Source organism: Bison bison, unplaced genomic scaffold (assembly GCF_000754665.1).
Source record: "Bison bison bison isolate TAMUID 2011002044 unplaced genomic scaffold, Bison_UMD1.0 scf7180017864180, whole genome shotgun sequence".
In the NCBI taxonomy this organism is placed as follows: Eukaryota; Metazoa; Chordata; class Mammalia; order Artiodactyla; family Bovidae; genus Bison; species Bison bison.
Window position 1 is genome coordinate 15786639 of NW_011494752.1, and position 15224 is coordinate 15801862.

The 15224-nt window shown below is 49.9% G+C and overlaps 1 protein-coding gene across 1 annotated transcript in view; it reads right to left on the reverse strand.

Annotated features, from left to right (window-relative positions):
• DNAH2 (dynein, axonemal, heavy chain 2) overlaps positions 1 to 15224 on the reverse strand; it is a 110838-nt gene that overhangs the window by 13338 nt on the left and 82276 nt on the right. The window contains exons 59-73 of the mRNA XM_010843209.1: positions 14250 to 14460; positions 13913 to 14029; positions 13605 to 13746; positions 12627 to 12796; positions 12396 to 12512; positions 5955 to 6119; positions 5023 to 5148; positions 4738 to 4886; positions 4598 to 4664; positions 4304 to 4454; positions 3914 to 4062; positions 3596 to 3729; positions 3279 to 3423; positions 3002 to 3201; positions 1428 to 1554 (exon numbers count right to left, since the gene is read on the reverse strand). Of these exons, the coding sequence (XP_010841511.1) occupies positions 1428 to 1554; positions 3002 to 3201; positions 3279 to 3423; positions 3596 to 3729; positions 3914 to 4062; positions 4304 to 4454; positions 4598 to 4664; positions 4738 to 4886; positions 5023 to 5148; positions 5955 to 6119; positions 12396 to 12512; positions 12627 to 12796; positions 13605 to 13746; positions 13913 to 14029; positions 14250 to 14460 (2170 nt within the window). The remainder of the gene's footprint in view (positions 1 to 1427; positions 1555 to 3001; positions 3202 to 3278; positions 3424 to 3595; positions 3730 to 3913; positions 4063 to 4303; positions 4455 to 4597; positions 4665 to 4737; positions 4887 to 5022; positions 5149 to 5954; positions 6120 to 12395; positions 12513 to 12626; positions 12797 to 13604; positions 13747 to 13912; positions 14030 to 14249; positions 14461 to 15224) is intronic.

Genomic DNA, 15224 nt, shown 5'->3' on the forward strand with positions numbered 1-15224 from the left:
AGACAGCTTTTGAACTGTGGTGTTGGAGAAGACTCTTGAGAGTCCCTTGGACTGCAAGGAGATCCAACTAGTCCATTATGAAGGAGATCAGCCCTGGGATTTCTTTGGAAGGAATGATGCTAAAGCTGAAACTCCAGTACTTTGGCCACCTCATGCGACGAGTTGACTCATTGGAAAAGACTCTGATGCTGGGAGGGATTGGGGGCAAGAGGAGAAGGGGACCACAGAGGATGAGATGGCTGGATGGCATCACTGACTCGATGGACGTGAGTCTGAGTGAACTCCGGGACTTGGTGATGGACAGGGAGGCCTGGCGAGCTGCAATTCATGGGGTTGCGAAGAGTCGGACACGACTGAGCAACTGATCTCATCTGATTTGATCTGATCCCAAAAGAATAGGTTTTTTTGTCTTTTTCAAGGTGAAAAAGCCAAGGTAAGTATTTCATGAAACAAAATGAAGACATGAAAGAAAGGAATCTGAGATGGATTGGAATCCACCTTTATTGGGGAAATAAATGGAAGGAAAGGGGGAGCCTGTGTATCTGAGCCACCATGTGGGTGAAGGCACAGTCCAAAGTTAGGAAGCGGGCGCCCTCTTGTGGTATCCTGGCAATACTGCCTTCTACCTGAATGATGGCAGTTGCAGCTGCACCCTTAAGAAGCACAACCTGTTCACTGTCACTTATTAATTTAACAAATATTTAGTGTTCACCAACTATGTTTTAAGCACTCTAGACACACAACTGAACATAAAAGACAAATACCTCTGCCCTTGAGGAGCTTATTTTCCCACATGGAACAGCAGATAATGAACCAAAAACACAGCAAATAGTTATCTAGTAGGTTAAAGATGGCAGTGCCATGGAAAAAGAGAATAAGTTGAGGAAGACTAAGGGAGACTGGAAGTGCTTAAGGGTAGCTGGAACTATTAAGACAGTCAAGGAAATCTCAGTGAGGTGAGATTTGAATCAAGCCTTAAAGGAGGAGAGGGAGGGGCACAGTGTATACCTGTGGGAACAATTTTCTGGCAGAAGGAACAGCTGGTGTGAAGGCCCTGGGGTGAGACATGCCTGCGACAGTGAGAAGCCTGTGCCGCTGGAGTGGGGAGAAGGCAAAGGGGCTGAGGGTGTTTGGAAGGGAGAGAGTGTAACAGTGACCACGGAATCCAGGATGGGGAAGGAGTGGCCTGAGAGTCAGTGCAAGAGTGGCCAGATCATGCCAATCAGTGGGTCACAGGGAAGGGGCTCAAAGCCCCACCTGTAATGCGGGCAAGCCACTCCTCATGGCCCCCGGGAGCTTGTCTGTCATACACCTGCTCCTGGCAGCTTTCCTCCGCTCACTTGCTGGATCCTGGGCTTACCCTCTGCATCTGGGGTCCATTCCCGACCTTGTCCACCCCACACTCAGATATACTCTACCCAACTCACCACGCCCCCGCGTAGAAAGAAGTTGTATTCATCCATGTTGAGTTTCCCAGAAGTCTCCAGAATTTTGGCACACATCTGAAAACTGAATAGCAGCTTGTGGCGCTCGAAAAGCGTGCGGCAGGTGTACCTGGGAGGGGCAGGGGGTGGGGGTTTGGGAGGCACGATACTCAGCATCGAGGCTTCCTGAGTGAAGACCCGACAATCACAGAGCCCTGCCTATAGGGAGGACCTTCATCAACCTCTAATCCAAACCTCCTGTAAACAGCCTAGCCTTCAGGGCTCTAGAGAGAGGATGTGATTCTCCCAGAATTTCCTCAACACTGACTGGACCCCGGCTATGTGCCAGGTACACTGCCAGGTCCTGAAGACACAAAGGTGAATGAATACAGTCTCTGTCCTGCTGTCCTGGAGGAAGTCAGGCAGAGTGGGGAGGACAAATGAGGGACCATATGAGAGGACATAAGAGGTTACCGTGTGACAAGATGAATCCTATACATGAGTGGCAGCACTCTCCTGCCTGGACCGGAGCCGGAGGTGCAGCAGAGTTACCGTGATGTGGCAGAGAGGAGAGGGGAGGATGCCAGGGAGAGCTCAGATACAGGCCAAGGAGGCAGTGGTGGTGAGAAAACCATGGTGTGCAGGGCTTCAGCGATGCTCAGGGTCCAGTGTAAGGAGGGGGAAGGTGAGGCTGCAGGGCAGGTGGCAGCCAAGGTATGGAGGACTTTATGGCTATTGGACACAAAACTACCACCACAGAATGGAAGCTGGGGCTGGGGTGGCACGGCCAGATTCGTGTGTTTGAAAGGCTCACGTTGCTGACCGCAGGACAGATTGGAGAGGGACAGAGCTGGAGGCAGAAGGACCTGTTGGGAACCCGCGGGGGAATTCAGAAAGAAAGATCACGGTGACTTCAATTGAAGTGAGTCATGGCAGTGGACAGACTTGGGTGGGAAGGGGGAACGGTGTGCAGAAAGAATCATGAGCAAAACCTGTGGACTGATCTGAGAGGTGAAGGGCAGTGAAGAGCCAGGAATCTCTCCCAGTTCAGGTGCCTGGGAGGTGGCTGTTGGTGCCACTCAGGGGTGCAGCCCCTGAAGAAAGAGGGGAGACGAGTTGGATGTGAAACAGGTTGACCTTGAGGGGTCTGTGGGATGTCCAGGCGGGGGGTTAGGAACCTCACTACTCAAAGTCAGAACCACAGACCACGAGCAGCAGCTTCACCTGGGAGCTTGTTAGAAATGCAGGCTCCCAGGTCCCAGCCCAGACCTACTGAGTCGGAGTCTACATTAACCTGCGTCGTGGACACATTAACCTTTTGAGAAGTGCTGGCACAGGGGTAGGTCCTCCACACAAGGCTTAATGCTCAAGGGAGACACTGGGACTGGGACTGGTCAGCCCATGGTGATGGTCAGCCAAAGGGTGGACACTGTCCAGGGGAGGTGTTTGGTGAGAAGAGCAGGGGACCAGGGGCGGTGGCAGGAGCAGCTCCAAAGCACAAAACCAGAGGGGATGGTGGGCACAGAGCCACTGGGCCTCACACCGGGCGCGCGCGGGACGCGGTGAGGCGCCCAGACCTGTAGACAGCGTAGGTGTGGTACTCGTTCAGGTAGTCGATGCGGTCCTCCAGCTTGTTGCTGCGATGGCTCTTGTCGATGCTGAGGATAAAGAGGCTGATGTAGGCGTCCAGGGAGAACTGGTACATCGGGTCGATGCGGCCCATATCGTTGAGCACGAAGAACAGCACAGAGGCCCGCTGGGCGCAGGGGCGGTAAGCCTGTGGAGGGGGCGGAGTCAGGGTCGGAGGGGCGGGGGCTCGGAGAGGGGGCGGGGCCGGAGGTCGCTGTGGTTCACCTCTCGGGCCAGGTCGATGTTGATCTCCGTGGTTTCGCTGGTCTCTAGCTGTTCGGTCACCTCGGTGGCGGTTATCTTGGAGGTCCGCAGGGTGTTCACCAGCTGCACGTCGTCTAGCAAGGAGCCCGTGGCCTCGTTCAGCAGCCTGGAGAAAAGGCAAAAGGAGCGTGGATAAAGGGGCTTCAGCGGGTGTTGAGCCTGGCCGGGAGCAGGGGATGGGCGACCCCTCATCAGCGCCCCCCTCCCTGCCCCCGGGACTGTAGTCAAGCCTTCGAGCAGACCCCGCGGGCTGTGGGCTGGGGGAGGCAGGGTCTCACCGAAGGATCTCGTCCTCCAGCTCCTTGAGCTTCCTTTTGCCAGCGGCGATATTGATGACCAGGGAGTCCTTCTGCTCCTCCAGCTCCGGCCGCTCCTTCCGGACCACAATGCCCAGCAGCTGGGCCTCCAGGCCCTGAGATGGCCAGGACCCGTGGTGAGAACCCCACTCTGGTGACCTTTACCCTTTACATCCCTTTACACCTCTCAAGCCCCACATCCCCAGCTGCCGACACAATCTCAGCCTTTTCTCAGTCCTGGCCAATTCTACAGCCCTCTGGATTCACCCTGGTTCAGTCTAGGCATCGGCCCCCACCCACCTGTTCTTTGACAGCGAAGTTGACAATGGTGGTCTTGGCTGAGGTCTCTGGGCTGTAGTGGGGGTTGGAGAGCTTGGTGGTGATGTAGAAACGGAAGTTGGGATTGTATTCCACCTCCTTATCTCCAATACGCATCAGCAACCGACCACCTGCACTGACAGGAGGGTCAAGGGCAGGGACTCCACAGGACCAAGTGTGGGTCAGGGCTGACCCATTGTTCCCCAACTGGAATCCAGTAGCAGGGACTCAGCCTGCCTACGGCCCCAACCCAGGTGTGTCTGAATACAGGGACAAGGTAGTAGAAGACACAGCCAAAGACCTAGCGCTTTCCTGCCATGGGTCCGACCTCGCTGGTCTCAGCCCAACCCCACCATAAGCCTGGGCCCTGACCAATTCGAGCTACAGATTTGTTGAGCACAGGGTTGAGTGTGGGATCCAGATATTCCTGCACATTCTGGAGCAGAACTGGATATCCAAACTGGATGGCGTTTTCTAGGATTCGGAGATAATCGTTCATCTGCAGGTCGATGATCTGTAGGCCCTGGAAAGCAAGGGAAGCTATGGAAGAAATGCTGAGGGATACAAGATGGGTAATAGCCAAAAGGGTAGGATCTGAGAAAGAGTCAGACTTGGGAAGAGAATCTAAGGGGACGAATCAGCCCTCCCCCATCTCCAGCCCTGTACCTGATTTCCTTCCATGTTCTTGATCCATTTCAGGGCCTGGGCCTGCGGATCGATCATCAGTGCCCACCTGAAGGAGGAAGTGTGAGTCAGAAGATAGGCTTAGCCTTCACTTGGGCCTGTGCTCCCAGCAACATCCTCACCTGTTGCCACGGGTGACAATGATGCCGTTCTCAGTGGAGAAGGCATCCGAGGGCAGCCCTTGAATGTTCCAATCCCGAACTTTGGTAGGATTGGACAGGAAGTTGTCGAATGTGAAGCGGGGTGAGCAAGGAACCTGCAGCTCTGAAATCTGGATGGAAGAAGCCTGGAGCTTCAGCCTGGATATGAGAGCCCAGCACCCCTGCCCCTTCCCAACATCTGTTACTCCCAGAGGCTGTGATCTTAGAGCCCAGGAACTCATGCATCACACCCAAGCCCTGCCTTACCTTCCTGATCCAGATTTGGTTGACTATCTCATCCCGGTAGTTGGTCAGGAAGGGCCCCATATAGGACAGGAAGGCAGCTGCCAGGAGACAGTCTCCCACCAGGTAGCCCAGATCCTCCTCCAGGCCCTGGAGGACAGCAGGGGAGGTAGGTATAAGTCTTCCTGGGCCCCAGTACTGGAGGCACATGGACAAGTCTGAAGGCACTCCCCCCTCTGGACACTGTCCAGATCAGAGGGAGTCTTTCCTTCTCCTAAATCCTTGTGCCCCAAGAATTCAACCCTACCCTCACAACTTTTGAGTTCCCCATGTTTTATTTTTTTCATATTTTGGCCGTTCCATGTGACTTGCAGGATCTCAGTTCCCTGACCAGGGATCAAATCCAGGTCATGGCAGTGGTAGTGCCAAACCCTAACCACTAGACCATGAGGGGACTTCCTTGAGTTCCCCAACTTTAACAGCAATGTTTATTTCTTCTCTCTTTCTTTTCTTGGTCGTGCCACATGGCTTGTGGAATCCTAGATCCCAGGCCCTCAGCAGTGAGAGCATGGAGTCTTAATCACTGGACCACCAGGGAATTCAGCAGTGTTAGTTTGTGATAAGGCCTAACCCTCTTGTGAAGCCAGGAGCTCACTGAGATCAGAGATGAGATGCCCCAGGTTGGCTTCAGTCAGGTCAGTGGGCTCTATCAGGGTCCTCGTGAGTGTTTTCCAGCCCCACCTACACAAGGGGGCAGATCCCTCCTGGCACAAAAGCCTCTCCTCCCACTATTCTCACCAAATGGGAGAGGAAGAATGCCCACGCCCCATTCTTGGGTGTCCCTACACCCAAGCATCGCCATCATTTCCCCTCCTGTCCCTCCACCTAAATGGGCTGGGAGCTGGTCGCAGTGGTGGGCAACAGCTAGGAGAGCCAGGGGGCGCAGCTGGCCTCACCTTTACTGTCTCCTCCCATCGGGCCTTCTCGCCAGCCAGCCCGGACACCAGCATCCCAGCACGCTCCAGCTTCATCTCCATCTCCTCAGACCTCTTGCGAAGCTCCTCCTTCTGTGCCAGCTTCTCATCATACTGTTTCTTCAGCATCTCCAGTTTCTCAGCCACCTGGGAGGGATCAGAGTATGGGGATCTAACACAGGCTGGAGGCCAGACGATTCTGGCTTCGGATTACCCATCTGCTATGTTGTGGCTCTATGACCTCTGGGAAAAATGATCTCTTGGCGCCTCAGTTTCCTCAGGTACAAAAAATTAACACCTCCCCTGCAGGGTTGTTGTGAAGGAAAAAACAATATCAAATATATGTGATCAGGTGAGTTTTCTTTCCTGAGCCTCCACCACTCCACCACTCCTGCCTTGAGCCTGGAAACTGCTTGGTCATGGACTCAAGGCTGAGGAAGAGATGGGCCTCTTGTAGCACAGGGATAAACCACACAGGATGTTTTGACAAGAGAGGACCAGATAGCACAAAAATAACCGCCATTCCATGTTGTTGAGAGAGTGACTCCTGAGTTCTCATCACAAGGAAATTTTCGTTTTTTCCCAACTATTGAGGTTGACTTCCAAGAACTTGGGAATGAGATAAGTAGCTCTCCAAGGAATTATCATTATTATTTTTGCCTGTGCCAGGAGGCACGTGGGGGTCTTAGTTTCCCAACCGGGAATTGAACCCATGGCCCTGCAGTGGAAATGTGGAGCCCTAATTATTGGACCACCAGAGAATTCCCTCCAGGGAACATTTTTTAAAGCAAAGTGGAGATTCAAAATGTCACCCTTGAGTGACTTGAGCATCTAAAGAAAGAAGGTGTCGCTCAGGGATCAGATAGGCCACTCAGAGGCTAGGGGCCCACAGGGAAAGGGTGCTCTGGCCCTCACACACACGTGCTGGGTTATCTGGCAGGCTCTACTGCATGGCACTTGTCATCAGGTTCACGCAACCACCTCCATGCACTGAGCCCACACTCATCAGCAACCTCTGATTGTAATTTGGCTTCCCATGGAGACTGGGCTCTGGGGAGGCAGCCAACCTACGTGATAGATCTATATTTCATTATTTATTTTGCATGTTTTCACTGTTTTGATTTTCTACACAAGAAATATATGCACAGGGTTAAAGACCTAAATAATAAAATAAAAGAGGTTATAAGGAAAAGCAATGGTCCTCTAGCCCACTTTCCTACTTAGTTCCATTCTTCAGTAGCAAATTATTTTTTAACCATGTCTCTTTTTATTTCTTCAAGTAATTATCTCCCTATCTCTGACTATTATGCTTATGCAGCTACTGGATGTATGTGTGTGTGTGTGTGTGTATATATATATATATATATTTATATTTATATACAGCTTTAAATTTTTGGAGCTTTAATCTTTTTAATTAAAAATAATTATGAGAAATTTCAAACCTAAGAAAAAGACTAATATAAGCAATACCTACACACCCATCACCCAGATTTAACAGTTGTTAACATTTTGCTGTATTTACGCCATCTACTTGTTTTTCCCCAAAGTATTTTAAAGAATGTTGCAAACTCATGACATTTCAACTTTAAATACCTCATAATGCATTGCTTTTTAGAAAAGGACATAGTCATAACACCATCATCCCACCTAACATCTTTAACTTTTTTTGAAAATAACTTGTCCCATTTGTATTTTTTTTTTTTGAATGGTGAATATGTTTCACACAAATCAACATTCCAAAGGAAGAAAAGTGTGCTGGGGTTTGTCCTCCTCCTACTCCTGACCCCAGCTCCCAGCCCCAGCCTGAGAGGGAGCCACTGTCAGCAGTTTCTAGTGTAACTTTCCAGACCAAGTCCATCAACAGTAAAGAAAATGTGAGCATCATGAGGGGAGCGCCACGTTCGCCACTGAATCAGACCCAGGTAGTGCCCAGCACTCAATAAATATTTCTTGAATGGATGATTTTTTTTCAAAAAGATAAATGGTAACATTCAGTATCACTGTTTCATACTTTACTATTTTTCACCTGTCTTCAAATCCATTCTTGTCAAGCTGTCTCACTGTTTTTAACAGCTGCTAATTTTGTGTATGATGGAATCACAATTTATATGACAAGTTTCCTACTGATGGCCATTTGTGTCTTCCCAACGTTTTCTATAATTAACAAAGCTGTAATGAGTACCCTTGTACTTGCATGAGCACATCTTGACGCTGCTAGTCCTTTTCTATTTTAATTGTGTTTACTTTGTGAATAGGTAACTTAAAATTCAAGAGGCATGAAAGCATGAAAATCTTCCTCCCAACCCTCTGCTCCATCTACCCAGCTTCCTTCTTGAGGCAGCCAATGTGACCTGTTTCCAGTTCATCCTCTACGGATACTACAAGTATATTTTATACAGCTGTTTCCTGCTTTATCAACGTTAGACTATTTCTATGGACTTAATGCTATGATAGATGAAGATCTGATTCCCTTATACCAACACACCTCATCCCTTTCTCTCTACATCTAGTAGTTTTTTCTTTTTTTCCCCAAATATCACAATGTTTATTGATAGATACAAGTTATAAAATCAGGACATGAACATGATTGGATAAATTAAGTGGACTTCATTTCAATACTATAATAAGAGGGACCAATTAAAAATCTCACTATTTGTTTCACACCCACAAAGACCACTTCAAGGGCATTTAGAATCTCTCAAGGGCTTCCCAGGTGGCGCTAGTGGTAAAGAACACACCTGCCAATGCAGGAGACATAAAGAAGCAGGTTCGATCCCTGGGTTGGGAAGATTCCCTGGAGGAGGCCACAGCAACTCACTCCAGTATTCTTGCCTGGAGAATCCCATGGACAGAGGAGCCTGGCCGGCTACAGTTCATAGGGTCGCAAAGAGTTGGACATGACTGAAGCTACTTAGCAAGCACACACGATCTCTCCAAATTTCCTAATAGTTCCTAATCTCTCTTACTGGCTACCTTTATTATAATGTTAAATAACATTCTAGTATTATAAGTAATAAATTCATATTTTTTTGTTTGTTGCCACTGTGCAAGGCATGTGGGATCTGTTTGCCAACCAGGGATCAGGGATTGAACCTGTGTCCCCTGCAGTGGAAGTGCAGAAACTTAACAACTGGAAAGTCCCAACACGTTAAAACTGTGTTCTATTTTATCTGCTGCAAAAGCACTGCCCTGTCTTTTCCCAGCTGTGTCCACTTCCCCAATTTTTAGGCGGTACCTTTATTTTTATATCGTTGAGGTTGACATTCAGAGAGGCCACACTGGGTCTTCTGTGCTCCATCTCTAGACTGATTATAAAGGTCAAATGCTAACAAACAGCGTCAATGTCATCATGATCCGGGTTGGTGTCCAGTGTGAACCAGGCTGGGCTCCTCGTGGTGAGACCCACTCAGACAGGTCACTGTGTGGGCTGAACCAGTTGTTAACTACTTTTTCTATTATCCCTGATGTGTTTTTCTTTCAGAAATTCTTACAGGTTGGTCGTGTCTCTCTTCTGCTTTCTGCCTCTGGTTTTGTGGTACGTTCTGTGATGCTGTCCTCCCACCCTTCTACCGAATGTCACACTTTGATCATTTTTAAATTTCCCAGAATTCTTCCTTTTCGTTTGGCCTTTCATCATCCTATTTTTGTTCTGTGGATGTCATTTCTTTCTTAATCACTCTCTCTGATGATACTAATTAGAGGTCTACTTTTTTCAAGTTTTCTTCATAACCTGAATTTTCTCTGGGCTTATTTTTTCCTCTGGGGTCATGGCTTGTTACAATTGTTTGTATTGGTCATTCCCTTGTGTGTTGGAAGACTTCCTCCAGGACTTTTTCTCACCCTTCTCCAGGGGAGGTGGTGACTGATCTGACTGGTAAAATTGGAAAGAGTAAACTGGGAATGCTCAACTGAGCTCATGCCCTTTCTTTTTAGGGGTGAGCACAAGTCCCACTCTGCCCCCCCAACAACGCCCAAGACCAGGTACGTCTGTCTGAAGATGCGGGTCCCCACTAGGAGGGCCACTTGCTTACAGACATCTTCCACATCCTCCAGCCTAGCCTTTATAGGTTATATTTTGGCCAAATGCCTTTTATTTCTCAATTTGCTTAGAACTCGGGCATAGAATAAGACTACTAGTTCTCAGATCCCTTCAAGAGTATACATTTTGGACTTTCCCGGCTGTCCAGTGGTTAAGACACCATGCTTCCAATGCAGGGTGTGTAGGTTTGATCCCTGGTTGGGGAACTAAGATCCCACAACTCACATGGCATGGCCAAAAAATGAAAAAATGGAAAAAAAGAGAAAATGAAAAAAACAATGGCACAGGTTTAAAAAAAGAGAGAGTATACATATATGCAGACCAGAAAATCCCCCAAAACATTTTTGACAGTGCTGGGAGTTTCCTGATCAGACTGCAGCGTGTGAACAGGTGTTCTGAGTAAGGTAAGTAAGGTGAGTAAGGCTCATATTAGGTCCAGTGGGTTTTTACACTTGTGTGGTTAACTTTTAACTTCTATGACTTCAGTGAAAGTCTTTAGGCCAACCCTGTGTTATTCTGACGTTGGCAGATGGCTGTAGCTTTGTCTATGAATGAGTGGCTTTCTCTATAGAGACAGATGTTTGAAGCAAGACAATTTCTAGGAAATGGGGCTTGGACAGGGGAGAGATGTAGTCTGTAAGGGTGGCCTTAATTAAGAGTTCTGTGGTGGATGAAGAGTCTGTTCTGGGACTTCCTGGTGGTCCAGAGGTTAAGAATGTGCCTTCCAATGCCCAAGATTTAGTGGGATTAAGCGACTTGCTGGTTACTGCCGGTGCTGGGGCTAGAACCCCGCCTCCTGATTTCAATCCCCTGCCACCTCGGTTCATCATGACCTCTCAACCTCTCTTGAAATCTTCACTCTTTTACTCTTTCTTTCAAGCCTAAACACTCACAGGTATGGCCATCCATTAGGAAAGGTTTCTCACCTCTGGATGAATCATATCCTGGGCCAGATAATTAGGGGTTGTCCCCTTCACATGTGGGAAAAAAGTGGGCCTGTAGGGTCAGCTGCCAACAGCGTCATTCTCGGGAGAAGCATTTGCAGGGCACCTCGTGTTAGGTTGCTGGTGGGGGATCTCACACCGCGTCTTGAGGACCTCTAGTTGGTAAGAGTAAGCAAACAGGGAACTGAAATTTCTCCTTTGTTACTGAAAGTGTAAGATGCAAATATAGCTTTCAGTAGAACTTCAGAATCAGGCATGCTGAGCCACCTGCTTGCAGCTAGCACTGTGCTGACCCTGGGCTCCTGCCAGGCCAACTAAGTAAGAATCTCTGGGGGAGCCTTGAAATCAGCCGTTTGAAGCCTTCTTCTCTATCAGGGTCGCCCAGAGATGAGAAACCCTGAACACAGCACTAGAGGTCTGGGAAGAGGCCCAGAGTCCAGCTATATTACATTTCAATCCAAATCTTGAGTAAATAATTTTAACCATTACTCATTTGCTTGGATCCCTGAAAATATATTTTTTCCCTAGGTCCGATTCTGACACACAGCGAAGGTTAGGGACCCCTGGTTTCGAAACTGCCCAGAAGCCTCCGAAATGGGTCAGAATGGAATCTTCTTTGTGTGTATGTGTGTGCATGCTGGATCTTGGTTACAGCACATGGGCTGTTACCCCGAGGCACGTGGGATCTTAGTTCCTTGATCTGGGATCAAACCGGTATCCCCTGCATTGGAAGGCAGAAGTTACTTTCAAGTGAGGGGAGCTGGTGATTAGACAGCAGAAGGTGAAAGGGAGAATTCTTACTGGATACGCTTTTGTCCTTTTGAATTTCAAACCATGTGGATATATTTACACTACCTATTAAATCAATGACAGAAAATTAAATGATAGACTGAAAGAATTTTGAACTCTTGCTAATAGCACTTATATTCTGCCTGAAAGAGAGTTACTTGTGCATGTATCTGGTAGGACAGCACCTTTTGGATTATCTAGCCCTCTCACAGGAAATAACCCTCTCTACCTCCAGACAACAACACCAGGCTCCAACACCCTCGTATTCCTCCAGGTCCAAGCAGCAGTGTGACACCCCTGCCCTATCCCCCGAGCAAAGACCCACTGCCACACAGACTTCATCAGTTACTGTCTCAAGGACCTTCTCCAAAGGGCCCCAACAAAGGATGGCGAACACTGCCAGCTCCAGGTCAGTTGTGGGAAGGGCTCCCCAGAGACAGCGCCCCTGTGCCTTTGTAACCCTCTCACTGACTTAGCTTTGAGCCAGAGGCAGCCGTCTAAACAAGGCACAGAGTGGGAGGCAGATAGGACTATAAGGAGGAGGGGGTAGAATTAGACAGGGAGAAATAAACAGAAAGGAAGCATCCTAGAAATCGGGAATCTGGGAGAGCTACCACCTCGGAAAACGGAAAACATAGGTATGAGGCTCACCTCACGCAGCTTCTCCTGAGCCTCGGCCAGGGCCGCCTGCTTCTCCTGAAGCTGGGCCAATGCGGTGTTCATGCGGATCCGCTTGGGCTCCACCACCCGGTACAGCCGCCCGTAGAGCTGCGGGGAGACAGCGGGCACCCTCTCACTCGCTACCCACTCACCTGCCATGAGCCTTCCATCCCCCTCCTCCCATCCGGCCTCACTGCTCCCACCCCGCCTGTCACTGCCTACCTCCATGGCCCGAACCCACATGCATAGGGACTTGGCAGCCAGTGACACACGGCCGATGATGTCAGGCTGGAAATCGGGCTGGGCACAGTAGGCTCCGATCTTCTTCAGGACCTTGTCTGAGATATTGTCTTTATCGAAGTGGATCAGTGATTTGATGAAGTTCTGTTCCCCTGGGGGATGAAGATTGGGGGCCTCACCTCCACTGCTCAGGCATAGCCATGTGCTTCCTGGGCTCAGTTCCCAAGGCCTGACCTCAACCCACAGTCCCTCCACTGGCCGTGCTCCCTCATCTAGACCCTCGAGGCTCCCAGAGCCTCCACAACCTCCTCAGCCTCTACTCCCATCACGTATCCTCCACCCTCTCAGCCTGACCACCCATCCCACACACCATTCTGTCTATATACTTTGCCCTTTCTTCTAGGGCAGGGGTCACCAAACTATTGCTTTCAGGCTACATTCCACCAACAGAACTCAGAGCAGGAAAAATATCACAAGAGTAAAACAGACCCTTGTTCCCTTTTCTGATTCTTGTCCTTTTGCGGGGTGGGGAGCAAAGGCACTCCTGTCCTTAGATTCTGAAATACGTTCCAATATCCTTACGACAACTTCTCCCTTTGTGTGTGTGTGTGTGTGTGTGTGTGTGTGTGTGTGTGTGTGGCTGAGTCATGGGGCGTGTGGGATCTTCTGATGAAGGATTGAACCCGCTCCCCTTTACTGGAAGCGCAGTCTTAACCAATGGACCACCAGGGAAGTCCCTCATTCTTTTTTCTTTCGTTTCTTTCGTAAATGAAGATGAGTTACCTACAACCGAAGACCTTAACTGATGGTTATGCCTCGTCTTCCCCACCAGGCTCTGTGCTTTGAGAGTGGGCACACTGCATCCTTCATCTCTGTCTCTCTGAGTGCCTGACGTCCAGTAGATGATCAGAGGAATGCTGGGTGGACTGGCATAAATTACCTTCCGGTTTCCTGGCTCACCTAGCTGCCTCTTGGCCTCTGCCCAGGTGGGATCATTGCCTCGAAGGATCATGACTGCCTGCAACACCATCTCCACCTGGGCCGGGGGGCGTCCGTAAGACTTGATCTCTCCTATGTCCTTCTTGTTCAGAGACTCCAGGGCCTGAGAAAAGGGATGAACTTGAGGACCAGAGTCAACTCAGGTGGCAAGACGGGTCCTTTATGGAGACAGGACTTAGCTGCAGTTCCCCTCCTCCTCCCTTCCAAGGGGACTTTGAGAACAAGGAAGGCCAGCCCAGTCTCCTTCCTGTGCCTTCCCGTCCTGATACCCGCATGGCCTCTTCCAGGGCTGGTAATGCCTCTTCCAAATCCTTCTGGGCATTGTCAGCCAGTGCCTGGCACTTGACTTCCTCAATCGCAATCTTCTCGCTATTGGCTGTGACAGCCTACGGATGAAGAGAAGACGAGGGTTTTTGTCTTCACCTTGAGCAGAAGTGGGGGTGATGGTGCTAGTGGTAATGATGCAAAAGAGAGCTAAAGAAGACTTGAGGAGTGGAACTGGCACCCCCTGCCCTATAACTGATTGAAGCTGGAAGCCCCTCTGCCCAGTGGGCACAGGGAATAGGGGACGCGAGGGGCAGGGGCGATCCAGGGGGGCAGAGGCACCTTCTGCTGCTCATCCGCTTCCCGCTTCTGCTGCACAATGATGACCAGGTACTCCTCACACTGCTTCTGGAACTCAGCCACCTTTTTCTTGGCATCCTCCAGCTCTAAGGACATCACTTCCACCTTTTCCCTAGTTTCATCAATCTTAAACAGCCCTGTCCGCAGCTTATTGGCCTGGTCCAGCAGCTCCTGCCGCTTCTCCGCCAGCAACCTAGGGGACAGAGTAGGATCAGGAACCCCAGGAGGCTGGGCCCCCAGAAAGGAGAGGCCCATGTAGTCTCCCTTCCCAGCATGGCTCTGGTCCCTGACTTTCTGCTTGTTGCCACCACCACCACCCTAGTCAGATCTGTATCATTTCCTTGCCTGGATCATTGCCAACAGCCTCCCGACTGGTCTTCCTGTTTCCGGACTCTCGTCCCTCTCATTTATTCTACACACCGTTGTCAGGGTTGGCGTGCTGGCTACCGTATTCATTGTACCACTTCCCTACCTGAGGCCTTTCTACTGTGCAGCAATTCCCCACCGTGCAGCAGGCAGTGGGGCTGCAGTGAACCAGAAAATACAAACTTCTCTCAAGGGGGTGGCCATCCCTGGGCTTCAGTTCAGTTCAGTTCAGTTGTGTCTGACTCTTTGAGACCCCATGGACCGCAGCATGCCATGTCCAACACCAACTGCCAGAGTCCCCCCAAACCCATGTCCATTGAGTCAGTGATGCCATCCAGCCATCTCATCCTCTGTCGTCCCCTTCTTGTCCTGCCCTCAATCTTTCCCAGCATCAGGGTCTTTTCAAATGAGTCAGCTCTTCGCATTAGGTGGCCAAAGTATTGGAGTTTCAGCTTCAACATCAGTCCTTCCAATGAATACCCAGGACTGATCTCCTTTAGGATGGACTGGTTGGATCTCCTTGCAGTCCAAGGGATTCTCAAGAGTCTTCTCCACCATCACAGTTCAAAAGCATCAATTCTTCAGCACTCA